This window comes from Mustela erminea, chromosome X, assembly GCF_009829155.1.
Source record: "Mustela erminea isolate mMusErm1 chromosome X, mMusErm1.Pri, whole genome shotgun sequence".
In the NCBI taxonomy this organism is placed as follows: domain Eukaryota; kingdom Metazoa; phylum Chordata; class Mammalia; order Carnivora; family Mustelidae; genus Mustela; species Mustela erminea.
Genome location: NC_045635.1, coordinates 109,983,131 through 109,998,626, shown reverse-complemented (window position 1 = coordinate 109,998,626; position 15,496 = coordinate 109,983,131). Strand labels below are relative to the sequence as shown.

At 39.1% G+C, this 15,496-nt stretch overlaps 1 protein-coding gene across 8 annotated transcripts in view; it reads left to right on the top strand.

Moving 5' to 3' along the window:
• Window positions 1-15,496, top strand: part of ENOX2 (ecto-NOX disulfide-thiol exchanger 2) — a 265,301-nt gene that overhangs the window by 223,947 nt on the left and 25,858 nt on the right. For all 8 annotated transcript variants that reach the window (XM_032329524.1, XM_032329523.1, XM_032329526.1 and 5 more), the window contains 3 exons: window positions 2,109-2,321; window positions 4,216-4,322; window positions 12,460-12,574. In XM_032329524.1, the coding sequence (XP_032185415.1) occupies window positions 2,109-2,321; window positions 4,216-4,322; window positions 12,460-12,574 (435 nt within the window). The remainder of the gene's footprint in view (window positions 1-2,108; window positions 2,322-4,215; window positions 4,323-12,459; window positions 12,575-15,496) is intronic.

Below are 15,496 nucleotides of genomic sequence, written 5' to 3'. Positions count from 1 at the left end.
TCACTGCCTCAAGGGATGACGTTTTTCTCTCCAAACATGAGTAGGACAAGATACATTTTCCCCACTTTTCTACATCAGAGAATTTTAGCTGTGATTCATGACTTGGGACCTGTCAGCATCCCATTTCATTGTGGATTACAAGTTAGTTTTGAATGATAGAAGTTGATGTCACCCTGGAAAACTCTGGTAAAAATCCCTTTCCACAGATGAGAAAATGGGGACCCAGAGAGTGGTCACAATGTCCATTCTTAGATTGCTCAGAGACTTAGTTACCACTAACCAAAAGACGACTTCTTTAATCACTTAAAATGGCCAACTTATTTCATGTGGTGATTGTGGAGACTTGGAGACATTGCTAAATCAGAGGGTTCTCCCTATAGTTTTTGTTCCTGTTTCCCAGCTTGACTCTCAGAGCCATTATTCTAATTTAACGCTAATTGCCCTGCCTGGCCTCCTGTGGTAGTAATTTAAATCCAGTCTTTTTCATTCTCCAAATATGGTTGATTTTATTGGATGAATGCTGGTGTCCTATTGATCTTGTTGATGATACCAACCTGGCTCTAATGGTATGAATTTTCCCTGTTTCTTGTGCTCTGGACTCAGCATGATGCTGCTCATTCCACTTTCCAAATAGGTCTCATTCACCAAACTTGTTTGCAACATAATAGCCCAAGGGATTCACACATTTTAAGAAATCCTTCATTAAGGGGCACCTGGGTGGCTCAGTGGGTTCAGCCTCCGCCTGAGGCTTCAGGTCAGGGTCTCAGGGTCCTGGGATCGAGCCCAACATTGGGCTTTCTGCTCAGCAGGGAGCCTGCCCCCCCCACTTGTGATCTGCCTATTTGTGATATCTCTCTCTCTCTCTGTCAAATAATAAATGAAATCTTTTTTTAAAAAAGAAATCCTTCATTTGGATTATTTTGTCTTTCTGTAAGAGAAGAGAGACATAGAGTAGAGACAGAAACAATGGTACATTCTGAAAAGCTGGAATGGCTGAAAGCATTGGTAAAACGTCAAATTCATAACACACCAAATAAGTCAATCTGATTTATTCTATTTTTAGAGAATGAATGTGATAGTGTGTGGACCTCATGCAAAAAATGAGCAGCAAACATAAAGATTGCATGCAAGTAATGAAATAAAAAGAAGTTTTAAAGGGAAGCCTTACCTCCCATTATATGTCTACACTGAAAAATGGCAAGAGGCAAGAAGTTAAAACCACAATGAGAGCTATTCCAATGGACTTAAGGGTTTCTGGCCAGACAGGGATGTGGAGCCCTAGAACAGGCCTTCAGTGGGATGCTAATGGATCTCTCTCTCAGGAGCCTCTGACAGAATATATAAGTGCCTATCTCAGGAAGCTGGGCCAGAAGCTTTGGATAAGTTGTGCTACTATTTTAACATCAGGGAACAACTCCTAACTAGCTGCAGAAATCTACTTGGAGGGTTCCTCAGGCAAGAGAATCAGGATGTGGAGAAATGTAGAAATAGAATGAACTACATCAAAATAGATTGTGACTGAGACTGAGTGAAAAGCCTGAGGCTATGGACTGAATGCAGGAGTGATGCTATAAAAAGGTCAAAAAATGTAAGTGTTGATGCCTAAAGAACTACCCGTGTAACTCTTAAGGCTCCTTCCAACACTGTGATTTTTTGGATCCAGGATATAGTTACTATCAAATTCAAGCTAACTCAAGACTCAGGTTTACTTTTCCTTATTAAAAGAACAGGAATTCATACATTACGTACCTGTACACACACACAGTCAGAGAGGTTAAGAAATTCTCAATATGTGAAAACACTGATCAGTAAACTTTTACTCTAATCAGTGAACTCTCTATTAGCAAAGAAAATATTTTTTAAAAAAGAAGAAACAATTCTCTCTCTGAAAATTCTTCATAGACTGCCACCAGTCTGACGACTTTTGGGGTCTTCCGTGCTTTCAGCTGGCCTGGCTACCTGCTGCCTGTGGGTACACGCACGCCTCCTCATCCTCCACAGTTCATTTAACAACCTCTTCCAGTGAGCCACAGTGGTCTCCTTGCCAGCCTGTTGGGTAGATAGAGCCATGGCTACTTTTGATGATTTAAAAAATCCTCTTTTTTCAGATGATTCCAAATTCTCAGAAGCTGTGCAGACCTTGCTCACCTGGATTGAACGGGGAGAGGTGAACCGTCGCAGCGCCAACAACTTCTACTCGATGATCCAGTCGGCCAACAGCCACGTTCGCCGCCTGGTGAATGAGAAAGCTGCCCATGAGAAAGACATGGAAGAAGCAAAGGAGAAGTTCAAGCAGGCCCTTTCTGGAATTCTCATTCAGTGTGAGTAGAAGTCAGAGTTCTGTGGAAGGATGAGAGGGTGCCTCCCTTAGACTCCACATTCCCCACGAGGGAACCAGGCCTACAAAGCCATCCTGTATCGAGGGCCAAGGACCCCTTCTTCACTGCCTCGTGCTCTCCTTAGATTGCCAAATGCCCAAGCTCCAGTTTAATGGGGTACATTGTGGCACCTCCTGTATTCATTTTTTTTCTGTTATATCTCCTTCATCTTAGAAACAGCAGCACCGAACCATGGTCCTGTGCTTTTACTTTTGCTTGTTTTCAAAGTAAGTTATAAGCAGCCTCAGGCCTTAGTGGAAAGTTTGGTATTTGCTAAAGTTAGATTACAGCATCAGCATTTATAAGCTCTGTGCTTCAGATTTGCATCATTATCATATTATGTTTTCTCAGATACTACATTTTAGTGAAAGTATAATTATGTTTCCCAGGGTGATTGAATAGAAGCCAAATTTGCTACTTCTACCTGTTGTTTTCACTTTGCTTTCTTCTTCTTCTTCTTTTTTTTTTTTTTTTTCTTTTTTTTTTCTGGATGTTATAGACACTGGGTGGGTTGGGAAGCCATCAAAATGGCCATTTTCAAAAAGAAGTACTACTCCTGGCAGCTCTTTCTGCCCATGAGTCCTGTCCCTGTACTTGAATAAAACCACCTTTTTGCACAAAAAAAGAAGAAGGAGAAGGAGAAGAACTACTACAAACCTTTACAAGGACTCTTAAATGAGACAGATTAGAAAAATTCTCAACTGATATTTTTAGTTCAACATATTATACAACTATGCACTCTTACTTTTTTTTTGAGTAAGGAACTATATTCACCTTAAAAATAAGAGTATAGTTTTATGATTTGGCTTTTAAACAATTAAGGCCCACTCTTGCCATATATGACTTCCCGCACTTGACTCACACATAATTAGGATTAAGGAAGAGTTCTTTCACTTCCATTTTTATTTTGAAAATATATATGGGCATAGAATCCAGGCAGAGAAATCATATGTTTTTAGGACTAAAGAACAAATAGAAAAAAAGAGCAGCAAGCATCATGGGACTATAAATCCCTAAATCATTCACAGACAAGTTACAATCAGGGCTATAAAGAAAAAAAGTAACACCTCTGGATTTTCTTAGTGTGACTACCCACCAGGAAGAGGCTCTTATCCTTCTGTTTCTCTCCCCCAAAAAGTCTTGTCTAAGTTTCCCTTCTCTTGAGCTAATTAGGTAAAAGCACCAGCGTATTTGTACACATTTTTCCATTTGACATTTTTAAAGAGACTCTGAAAAATATGCTTTAGGACTGCACTTGCACAGTATTCTTCCATAAAACTTCTATTTCTCCAGTCAACAAGCCCATCTACACAGACTTAAGATAGATTCCGTTCATCTTGGGTTCCGATTTGATGCTTCTGGTTCAGTATACCTCAGGATAACAATAGGACGGATTCTGTTGAAGTCAGATATGCAAGCTCATTTTGTTTATAAAAGAAGCCTATGGTCCGAAGGAGCTGGTACAAGTTCGCCACTCGCTGCCATGCGGTGCTGAGTCGTTAGTACTAAATCGCATTAGTACTAGGTCACATTCACCGCAACTCTTGCCTCACCTGCCTGGATAAGGACAGACTGCCTGTATTAAAAATTTAGTCACCATTTCACCCCAAACCTTCTGGAGTTCCCTTTCTTCATTCATATTGGTATCTCTGCCTTTGAGTCTTCTTTAAGATCATGGTACCCCAACGCATGTAACATTTTCTGAGCACAACCGTAGCCTACTGGTGTCATACGAGAGATGTAACAAGCCTGATGCTTCTCTTACTTCTTTTCTCCTCTCTTTCGCCAACCCTGGATGATACTCCGACCTGATTCAACTGCTGATCTGACACTGCAGTTGAGCAGATAGTAGCTGTGTACCATTCCGCCTCCAAACAGAAGGCATGGGACCATTTCACAAAAGCCCAGCGTAAAAATATCAGCGTTTGGTGCAAACAAGCTGAGGTTGGTAACTTTTTACTCTGGTAGCCCCTCAGGGGGACAGTTTCTTTCTTTAACAAGTTATTGATTTGGAGTTTAGTCAGAGTTAAATAGTGCCAAGCTCCCATGGTCACAACAAGGCTCTAATGAAACACTAAGATGTGTTCTATAGCCTGTCACTGTGACCAGACCATGTGCTGCCAAAAGGGTAATAAATGTGCATGTGTTGTCTTGAATGCATTCTGCTAGATGAAAACCTGAGTAGTGAAAATGTAGCTGTGATAATTGTAAGTTTACTTCTCCAAGCTAGCTAGTCTTGAGTACAATGATAATTACTGACCCGTGTGTCTAGTGTTAGAAATATTAGGGCTGTCTTACATTTATTAGAGCATCCTGAAAGTCCACACTGCTGTACATTGGAGTGTTGAAATTTCTGAGCCTCTTTGATCAAATCCACTCAGCCATCTTTATAGGTGGCAGCTTTAAAGGTAACAGAGGACTCTGATTTCAGATTAAGGTTGACACCTAGCTCTGTACTTGTGCTCTGGTGACTTTTAGCACAGAATCTGTCTGATGTGATTAGGTTGCTATCCTGAGTCCAAGATTTAAAACCAAGATGGGCGGTTTGTTTTCGCTGATCTACCTTTGAAATGGTGTTACCTATACTTCAAGTTCTTCTGTTCCTGTGGGCAGCTTCCTTACCCGGCCCCTGACACTTTTGATCTGTGTGTGCAGCAACTTTTTCAACTTTGCTTCTGAGTCCTCTTTGCTAGTATGGTAGCAGATTGTCATATTCCTTAACATTTATATAGCATTTGTAAGGCATTTACATTTTATAAAGCACTTTCACATTGTCTCACTTACGTGAACTTCCAGTAGATGTGGTGTAGTGGAAAAAGCACTGGATCTGGAGTCAGAGAATCTAGATCACAGCTGTGACACATTGCAGCTCTGTGACTTTGACCAACTTAGACATTTTCGGTCTCTATTTCTTCACCTGTAAATTGGAGATATAATGAAACCAGTCGTGTGGGATTAAATGAGAAAAGAGATATGTAGAGTTTGAAAAATGTAAATGCTATATAAATGACAAATAGTAATATTTCAGTTTATCATTCTTAACTCCATAAGGGATAGATATGATAGCCGTGGTTTACACGTGAAGAAACTGAGACACAGAAATGTTAAGGGATGTACTCAGATTATACAGTTAGTAAGTGATCACTTCAAAACAGTAGCACAAGATGATTTCAGAATCCTAGGGCTACCTGATTTCGTTGAGCCTCAACAAACAAAATTCAACATTTCAATTCAAAAGTTAATTGAAGCACATTCTCTGTCTGAGGCATTATGACAGGCAATTCAGGATGAGATGGTCTTTGCCTTCAGGGAGCTAGAAAGGTAAAGAAAGTGATCAAGGGTGGGGAGTGGAGTTTAATACCCTAAATTGAAAATATCCACTCTTTAGTCTGAGCAGTTCAGAAGAATAAAGTTTGAGGGAGAATGCTCAATATGTCTTATAATAGTAGAAAAGCAGTTTTAAGTCTCTACTTTTCTTCAATATATATACACATGTATCCATTCTCAGGGTGGGGAAAAGCTGTCTGAACTGCCCCCCCCACCCCGCCCGCCCAGTGGAAAGCCCTGCCAGTATAAAAATGTCTTTTCATAGGAGGAAGGAAACCTCTGGTTTGAGCACTGACTTGTCCAGACCACAGCCCTTCTATAAATGACTTTGCAATAAAATATTTCCATGAATATTATTTATCAAGGCTCTCTGTAGAGAAGTATAGTTCTATCAAGCCTGCCTCTCTGGTGGGTACATACTTGAGTTTAATTATCTTCTTAGAAAAGATAGCCTATAAGCTGGACATTTCTCTGGCCTGTAGAGGAGAGCTATCCACTCTTATCACCTAATATTGTGGCAGAGCTTCCTTGACAGAGTGATGAGGATAAAGCACATGGCTAGCATCATTGTTAAGAGCTACGTGTTTCATAATGTATTTTGTAGACTTTGTAGAAACCCAGAAAAATGCTTCCTGCCTATTGGATTGGACTAAATTAAGACCTACCTTGAATACCTCAACCTTAATAAGTAAAACTACTGAAAGTGGAACATAGCTCATGACCTTCCTCTGGCATTGCATTTCCCAAACCTAAAAAAGACCTCTTCTACTTTACATGGGTACCTCTTTAAATCATGGCTTTTTTTTAACCTCTGCGTACTTTAACTTGACAATAGGAAACTCTAGAAAGTGACTGCCATCCTCTTAAATTGGGGCTATCTCTGAGCACCCCACTGAGAACCAGAGCATCGCAGTGGCTTAAACCAACTAGACCGGCTTTTTCTTGGCCTGTGGTTCAAAGCTACAATTCCTAAGCCAGAGGTTTCATTAAGGTGAAAGTTTCTGACATTGAGCCTTTTTCGCCAGTTGCCTTTGAGAATGACCTAGCCAGTACCCTCCTCCTGTCACAAAGCACCTGTTCCTTGTCTTATTGTCATCCTACCAGTGTCTTACTCTGCTGAGAGTGGGGTTGTTAAGAAGGGAAAGTCCCACCTTCAGGGAGCTCAGGCTCTCACCTCCACCTCAGTAACATATGCTGGACATACTAGTTTGCTAATAAGTCTTTCATTGGTTTACTTTTCTGATTTATGTGTGTGTGAGGCTCCTACTGATATAACTGAAAAGGGTAATAAGAGAAAGCTAAAGTTCCTCTCTTTACTAAAAATTTATATCTACAATTACTTTACTGACAGCTCTCTCTACTGTAGAAACTCTTTTTCTATAGAACTGTTTAAAACCTTGTGTTTCTCTCACTGAGAAGCTGGCCTAGATTAGACACTAAACCTTGGATGATATATAGAAACTAGAGCTGTAGCAGTAGGCACTAGAACAGACCCACTTGCACCCTCCCCACTATGAGATTTTATACCATCAGGCCAGAGGAAAGGGGACTTGACAATTGCTAGCATTCTTGTAAAATGAGATACCATGATTGCTAAAATAACTTTCTAGATTTCTAAGTCTACCATTCCAAACTCTGAAGAACTGTTTGCAGACAGATTGTTCAAGTTATCCCACATACCCTTGTTTTAGGACCCATGTGTTCTAATACTAGCTGCTAGCTCTCAGGCATCGGAACACCTATTAACACACTTTGAATCAACCTAATTTTTATTTCCATGTATATCATACAATGGGCATTAGGAACTTGTGTTTGTGCTTTGCTTCATCGTACTGAATGATAGCTCAGATTCAGATTTCTACGTAAGTCTAGAAGCTATCTGTTCCTTTCCATTCCTTCATCTGACCCTTCCTCACCAAGTATCTTGTTAATGTTGAAAGTCTAGGTAAGTACAGTTTTGTTACACAATTAAAAAGGAACTTTGCTTTACTGATAACCTTGTTACTATCATAACAGGTGAGTAAGATGAATTTAAGTTCACATAACTTTTTGTGGAACTATAGAATTAGATACTTAATGTACAATGATTGCAATTTGATTAATTTATCATAAATTTTAAGTGTCAGCTGGTACAAAGGTGATTTTTTCTGTGCATTTCCCTCTGTCTCCGATTTCAGTTTAATTCTGTGTTAAAGTTCTTGCCCCTCCATTGTGGAGCAGTTTGTGAATTTCTAAGTATCAGAAAAAGTTATCATTAAAACAGACTCAAAGTCATCATGATGCATTTATAGAAATCACTGACAGTTTACTGTTCAAATGAAAAATATCATAGGTTAACTGTGGTCAGGAGAATGGAATAGAAACTTGAGGAGTGCTATCTTTCCTTTTCCAATACAGTCTCTCAGTGACATGGCCCAGTCAATTTCAGGTGGAGATTTATAAATGAAAACTTCCAGAAAACGTTTATGCCTGCCATTGCCAGTCTTTTGGTTTCAGCCCTAGATCCAAATGTCAGGCTAGGAAAGGGGGCAGATCTGGGAGACAGCTAGTTCCCTTGCTGCCTGCACTTCAGTGGCTCAGAGTCCCCCTCCTTCCTGTACCTGTGCCCCAGCTAGGTAGAGTATCTTCCTTAGGGAAATTACCCTAAGGATTTACCTTTTAGTCCTTCACTCGGAAGGTATTTGTTAGGGTTTGCTTCCCAAAATAGAGCTTTCTTGACCCAACCAGAGAGACAGAAATAGGTATCTTAGATATCAAGTGCTTTAAAGGTAAGGCTTTCATAGAATTAAAAACATACTTGCTTTACTTAGGGGTACTGTCATTTGCTAAATGCTCCTCACGAGTTTGCCTTGCTGCGATACCCTGTAACCTCTGATGTTCTCTTTGCCTTTATCCTATTCATGTGTCTTTCTATTGGATACTTATAAGAGAGTAACAATACAGGGCTTAGTTTCTTTGTAGCTAAGGGGGACTGCCTGATGGTTAGTTAGCAGTCTCTAAGCTCCGCCTCTTTGTATGCCTGACTGAACAATGGAGAACAAGGTCCCCTTAGTTTTTCTTACCCTCATTTCAGTATCAGCTAAAGGAATTGGTAACTCTTGTTCCTGAGGTTTTTTCAGGCATTGAGGTAAAATTTACCCATAGGTCTTTCTGTTTCTGGAGATTTTTTTGAAGACATGAAAGACCTCTAGATAAGCTGTATTACTTAGTTATTGAACTTTTTATACTTCTCAGAAGAAATTATGCTTTCTTGCCCAGCTGGAAGCAGAAAGATGTTTTGTAGGGCTGAGCAGCTACCGGGCATGTCTCATCTCTCAGCTAGATCTTCTTACCCGGGGACATTTCCCTAGAAGGAACACAGTTTACTCTGCTGAGAAGCACAGTAACTTTCCCAGAGTCAGATGACATGTCTGTGAATTGAGAATCAGTCTCTGCTTACACCCTATGACAGGCTACATTTTTGTTAGGCAACTAGGAGAGCCACAACTTTTCCTGATGCCACAAGTTGTACAATATTCGAATTTGCCAGTGTCAAACCTCATTATAATCACCTTGCCAGTAACTGTTCTTTGAAGATAACTGAAACCCAGACTCCTGAGACAGAATGAATTCTTAAAAATGAGCAATTCCTTTCTTCTCTATGCAATGAGTTTGAATAAGACATAGCAAATCTCTCTCTTTACACAGCCCTTTAAAGTTCATTTTTCTCAAGCAAGTCACTGTTTTCTTCTATTTTAAATAATGCCCCTGTAGCACATGAGAGATGCTATGTTAGTAGTTCTATTTTCTATTATTTCTGTTTTTCTATTACCTCTTAACTACCTGTGAAAATACTGAAACCTTGTGTTTTTAAAAGGGACTATATCTGTAGTGAAAACTTATCTTGATATAGAAATTATCATTTTTCCCAGTAAAAGGCATGGAAAGGAGAATATTAGTTGAGATACTGATTAACTATAGCATTAATTATTAAGAAATCCATTTGAAATATTTATAATCCCCCTAAATGGAGGCAGTTTTCACCAGACAGCGTTGGATATTTCCTGTATTATGGCCCAACTGGGGCTAACGTAGGCAGGGAATTCTCAGCTCAGTGCTGAGAAGCCTCTGACAGGCATCAAGTGGCCTCTAAATGATTGCAAAGTGCTCTAAAATGCACAGTTTTCATGCTGACTTTTTTAACCCACTGAGCCACCCAGGCGCCCCTCATGCTGACTTTTTTAAAAGTGACTTTTCCAGTGTGATCTCCATCATTTCCAAAAAGTTCTTCATGCCTACGTGAAGATCTGTGTTTATAGCTGGTAGCATTTCCCTCCAGCCTTTCACATTTCTTATAGTGTAAATCTTTGGATGACAAATTCTTGCATTTACATTGTCTGAAAATAGATTTAATTCATCTTCATTCTTCCAAAGAATTTTTCTCTGCATACAGAATTCTCAATAAAGAGATATTTTTATTTCTTCCTGCACTTTAAAGATAATGTTCTCCTGACTTCTGGCCTATATTGTTTCTGAAAGAAATCAAAGTATTCAGATTGTCTCCTTGTATATAATATGTCTTTTTTTTTCTTCTGGATGCTTTTAAGAGTTCCTCTATTCTTCCAGTTTTACTGAGAGTAGAACTGACATGTAGTACTGTATAAGTTTAAGATACATAGCATTATGATTTGACCTACATGGATTGTGAGATGATTATCACAATGAGTGTAGCTAACTAAAAAATTAGAGTTTCTCTTAATGTTTTAGTTTGTAGCAATTTGACTATGATGTTCTTAGACCTACCTTTTTCATACATCTCCTGATTGGGGTTCCCTGAGCTCTTCAAATATATAGGTTAATGTCTTTCATCAAAGTTGAGACATCTTCAACTATTTTTTCTTCAGGTATCTTGAATCATTTCATTTCTCCACTCTGTGATTCCAGTTAGTTTCTCTGTTCTTCAGATTGGATAAATTTGTATTGTTCTCTCTTTGTTCTGCCATCTCTATTGTAAAGTTAGGCTCAGCCAGTTATTTTTATTTTGGATATTATATTTTCAGTTTTAGAATTTTCAGTTGGTTCTTTTTTAGTTTCTGTTTCTCTGCCAAGATTGCCTATCTTTTCATTCATTATGAGCATGTTTCCTTTCCATCATTGAGATAGTTTTAATAGCTGCTTTAACTCCTTGTCTGCTAACTCCCATATCTGGTTCATTTCAAGTTTTATTTCTGTTGATAATCTTTTCTCTTGAAGGTGGGTCATCTCATCTTAGTTGTTCATAAATCAAGTAATTCGGGGCTTTGCCTGCATTTTTTGAATATTTTTCTTTTAAGGCTCTGGTTATATTCTGTTATGTTCTTCCAAAGAAGATTGACTTCAATTTCTTTTGTTTTAATGGTCAATTTACTTAATCGAATTTAAGCTGGAAATTATCTCTCTTAGAAGCTCAAATCTAGGTTCAGTTTTTTTAGACTTAGCTGTTTTGTTTGGAATCTGTCCTGTGCTTCCATAGTTCAAGGGTTATGCAGAAATTTGAGCAGCTATTACAGGCAGAATTTGGATCTCTCTCTCTCTTTGGCTGTCTCCTTTCTGGGATCTCTTCCTCACTTCCCTGTGGCTACCTTCTTGATTTCTTTAAGACATAAAGACAGGGTTTCCTGTTAAAAATGTGGCCACTCCGTGAGCTGCCAACTGTCGTCTGCTGTCAGACTAAAAGGCTCCTCAAAACTGAGAGACCCACATCCTTCTTCCAGGTGTCAGCCATTCTTTAGGGTATGCCTGCTTTTGTTCGCTCCCCAGTGCCATCAAGTAGTTAGGGGTTTGGCTTGGTTTGGTTTTGTGTCTTGTTCAGAGTATAGTTATTATCCCTGGAAAAGTTCATCTGATAGAAGTTCACTCATGACAGCTCATTTTTGATGTTAACTTCTAAACCTGCAAAAGTTAGATTAAGAGTTCTGTTGAGTGGGGCGCCTGGGTGGCTCAGTGGGTTAAAGCCTCTGCCTTCGGCTCAGGTCATGATTCCGGGGACCTGGGATCTAGCCCTGCATCGGGCTCTCTGCTCAGCGGGGAGCCTGCTTCCTCCTCTCTCTCTGCCTGCCTCTCTGCCTACTTGTGACCTCTGTCTGTCAGATAAATAAATAAAATCTTTAAAAAAAAAAAGAGTTCTGTTGAGTAAGTCTGTAAGTAGAGAGGGAAGAGGATGGAGATGCAAAAAATTTTTTAAGTATATTTAATTGACATAGGGAGGGATTACAATTAGGCAGAGAGGCAGACAGAGAGGGGGGAAAGCAGGCTTCCCGCTGGGCAGGGAGCCCGATATGGGGCTCAATCCCAGGACCCTGAGATCATGACCCGAGCTGAAGGCAGAGGCTTAACCCACTGAGCCACTCAGGTGCCCCTGGAGGTGCAAAATTAAAGAATTTGATATGGGAAGGTGAAAATGGTAGAACTCTTCAAGGGAAGTCCAGAAATCCACTTAAGAGGTGAGAGGCCTTTCATGACCAACAGTACTTTCTAATATAGGAGGGATATAAGAATCATCAACTGCCAGAGCTCTGGATATGGAAAGAATGCCTTACAGAAGACAGAATGTACAAAGTCTGCTTTGTCTTTCAAGACAGTTTCAGCCCCAGTGTGTCCCTTTGTTCTTGCCTTAGGAGTACTCTGAAGTTTTTTCATATGTCAAAAAACCCTGCTTCATCTTATCCTTAACTCTGTTCATTTCTTCAATATTTTCAAAGCTTCCCCACTAACAAAGAACAACTTTTAACGTTAGGAAATTCGCAACATACATAATGATGAATTAATGGGAATCAGACGAGAAGAAGAAATGGAGATGTCCGATGAGGAAATAGAAGAAACCACAGAAAAAAAAGAAACTGAGGAATCAGGTAAAGATAATTCTGCTTTGTTTCATTTAATTAGCATCTACTTGCAGGGATGGTATTTTAAAACTTCTAACATCCAGTAAGGTATGGGCACAAAACCATCAGCCTGGAACCAGCTAGAAACAATTGGTAAAGCCATAGAAGTACACAGTGGTTGAATATCAACCCTGTGGCTAAGGATCTTTTTATTCACTCCCATCTTCCATTACAGTCCCAAATTAAAAGTGGACTGTCTTCTCTTAGGAAGGCTAGACATTTAGGCAGCACTTGATTTGGATTTATTAATAGTATGTTCTGTAGTAGAAATCGTAAGAGAGCTTACACATAAATAGACAACTAGCCAAACATTTTTAGATCCCTACATCATATATATACCTTACACCAGTATTTGTAACAGATGGATTTAATATTTAAATTTTTAAAAAACTTAGCATAATAAATTGTGGAAAATACAGGAGTTGGTTATATAATTTGGGATGAAGGTCTCCAAGGATAGAAATCATAAAAGATACTTTTGATAAATTTATCTTCATATAAATTAAATATTTTTCTTTAAAGAATCACAAAATTAAAAGACCCTCTACCAACTAAGGGGAAATGGCTATAATATATGACAATCTACCTATCTGCTGCCTTTTATTGTGGTTACTAAGGGGTTTATTAGGAACCAGACAGGAGTCTACAGACAGATGTTTGGGTAAAGGGTTTTGTTCTTAGTGTAGTCAGGACCTCACCATAAGACAGGCCACGAGACTGTGGGTCCCCAATGGAACTCATAAGGCAAACCTGCTGAACAATATGACACTACTTTGCCTTTCGATTTCACAACAAACCAGGGAGAGAATTACCAGAAGGGAGGTTAAAATATCAGCCAAAAGTCCAGTGTTTTCAGGTAAGCCATTCTAGACAGTCTTAGGAGTCAGTAACGTACAATGGACAAAGCACTGGACCTAAAGTTAGAGGACCTGAGTTCTAGTCCCAGCTGTGTTCCTTTTGACGCCAGAGGGACTTCTGTCCCACTGAGCTCAGGTCCCATCCTTGTAAGAAGTACATTATACAATCTAACAGGAATGTTGGGATGGCTAAACAAATGCATTCATTTAATAACTATTGCATGCCAAACACTGTGCTAGGCATTGGAGATATCTTAGCAAATTGTCCCAACTGTTTGGTGTGTGTGTGTGAGAGAGAGACAGAGACAGAGACAAAGACAGAGACCTACAGAGAACCAATTGACTATAATGCAAATCAGAATTTCTTGGTTTCAGTACTTGCATATTGAAGTCAGCAGCTCTATAGCCACTTGAGTGGCCCTAGAATCTTTACTCCATGAACAGAAATTCTTAAGGAAAGGCACTACCAAATCAGACTTTTAAAAAGGCATTTGTAGCTGTTACATCTGAATTTCCTCTACTTCTACCATATCTTAGATCCCTAAACATCTGAACCTCCATATATATTGAATAAATCCTTTGTAATCAGTAGATAATATTTTCAGAATAGTGAACTAATTACTGCAAATGCATACTATAAACTTAAAGCGAAAAAAACAAAATTTCATAATAATTGAGTTGTTCAAATTAGTTAAGTGCTTAGCCAAGATGTTTTATGGCTGACTAATCTTTGACTTATAGAACTGTCTCCATCTCAGTATCTGCAGTGTTGTATACAGTGTTAATCCAATGTTCCCCTGAAATGAACGTGACCATAAGTTTGAATATTTGCTTGATAAATTGCTGAATTTAAGGAGTTATTGAGGGAAGGAGGGTGTATGGGAGATTCAGATTAAATGCACTTACTAGTGTTATATAATTGCATTTTGCTTCTGTATTTCTTTTGAGTTAAAAGCTGTATTGGCTACTGCACAGAATCTTATTCGTTTAGAGACTGGAAACTCCCTGACAGATCATCTTATAGCTATTTTCTTTCCTGTTCCACATGCCAGGATGCTGCTTTGTCAAATAAAGCTATCTACAATAGACTTAATGGAGCTTACCAAATAGCTTTTCTCCCAGAAGGTTTCAATTCATTTTAATTCAAGGACTTTTGTGCATTTTTCTTCCCTTCGATCGTATCTAATTTTGTTATCTTGCTTTTGTAGTAGTCAACTGCAGAAATCCTGCTCAGTGTGAGCCAGTAAGTGGGTCCTTAGGTTTTATCTAAATCAGCTGCATGTTTTAGTTTCACTTGGTTCCAATTAAAAGCTTAAGCATTAGATCTCAGAGTTTGTTTTTTTTTTTCTCTCTCTCTCTCCATGCTACCAAACTTGAATTCCAGGAGCCTAGAGCATGTGTCTGGTTAAATTTTACTTCCTAAAGAAAGCAACAGTCACAGCTAGGCTCAATTACCTTTCCTTGGTAACTTGGTAACAAAATTTCTATTCTTCAAGGGATTCTGTATTACCCAGCCCATATTTGTGATGTACTACTGGAAACCTTCTTGCTGTGAAAGAAAGAACTGCTGTGCTCAAAGCAATGTGTTGAAGAGGGGGAATCACATCAAAGCAAATCATGATAGTGTAAAATCATTCTGTTGTTAACCATGATGGAAAGTACAGTAATCCTAAGAACAGCTGTTCCTTTCAACATCTACTGTCTGCCTTCTCCACTTAGACTACTGGTTCTCAGATCTGATATATATAAGCAGCATTGGGTTACCTATAAAAAATCAGATTTTCTGGGGTGCAGGGTTTGATTAAATAGATCCATAATGAAGTTCAGGAATTTGCATTTTATTAGGCATCCTAAACAATTTAGATGCTGGTGGTTCAGGGAGCACATTTGGAAAACATTGCCTGAGACTCATTCTCCTTCATTGTTCTAGCCAAAGTTTTCACTTACTTTGGTTTCCACTCTCCTTCCTTCCCTCCCTCACCTCTCATTATTCCCTCTTTCAGCGCTTGATCAATTAATTAACAAGAACTAC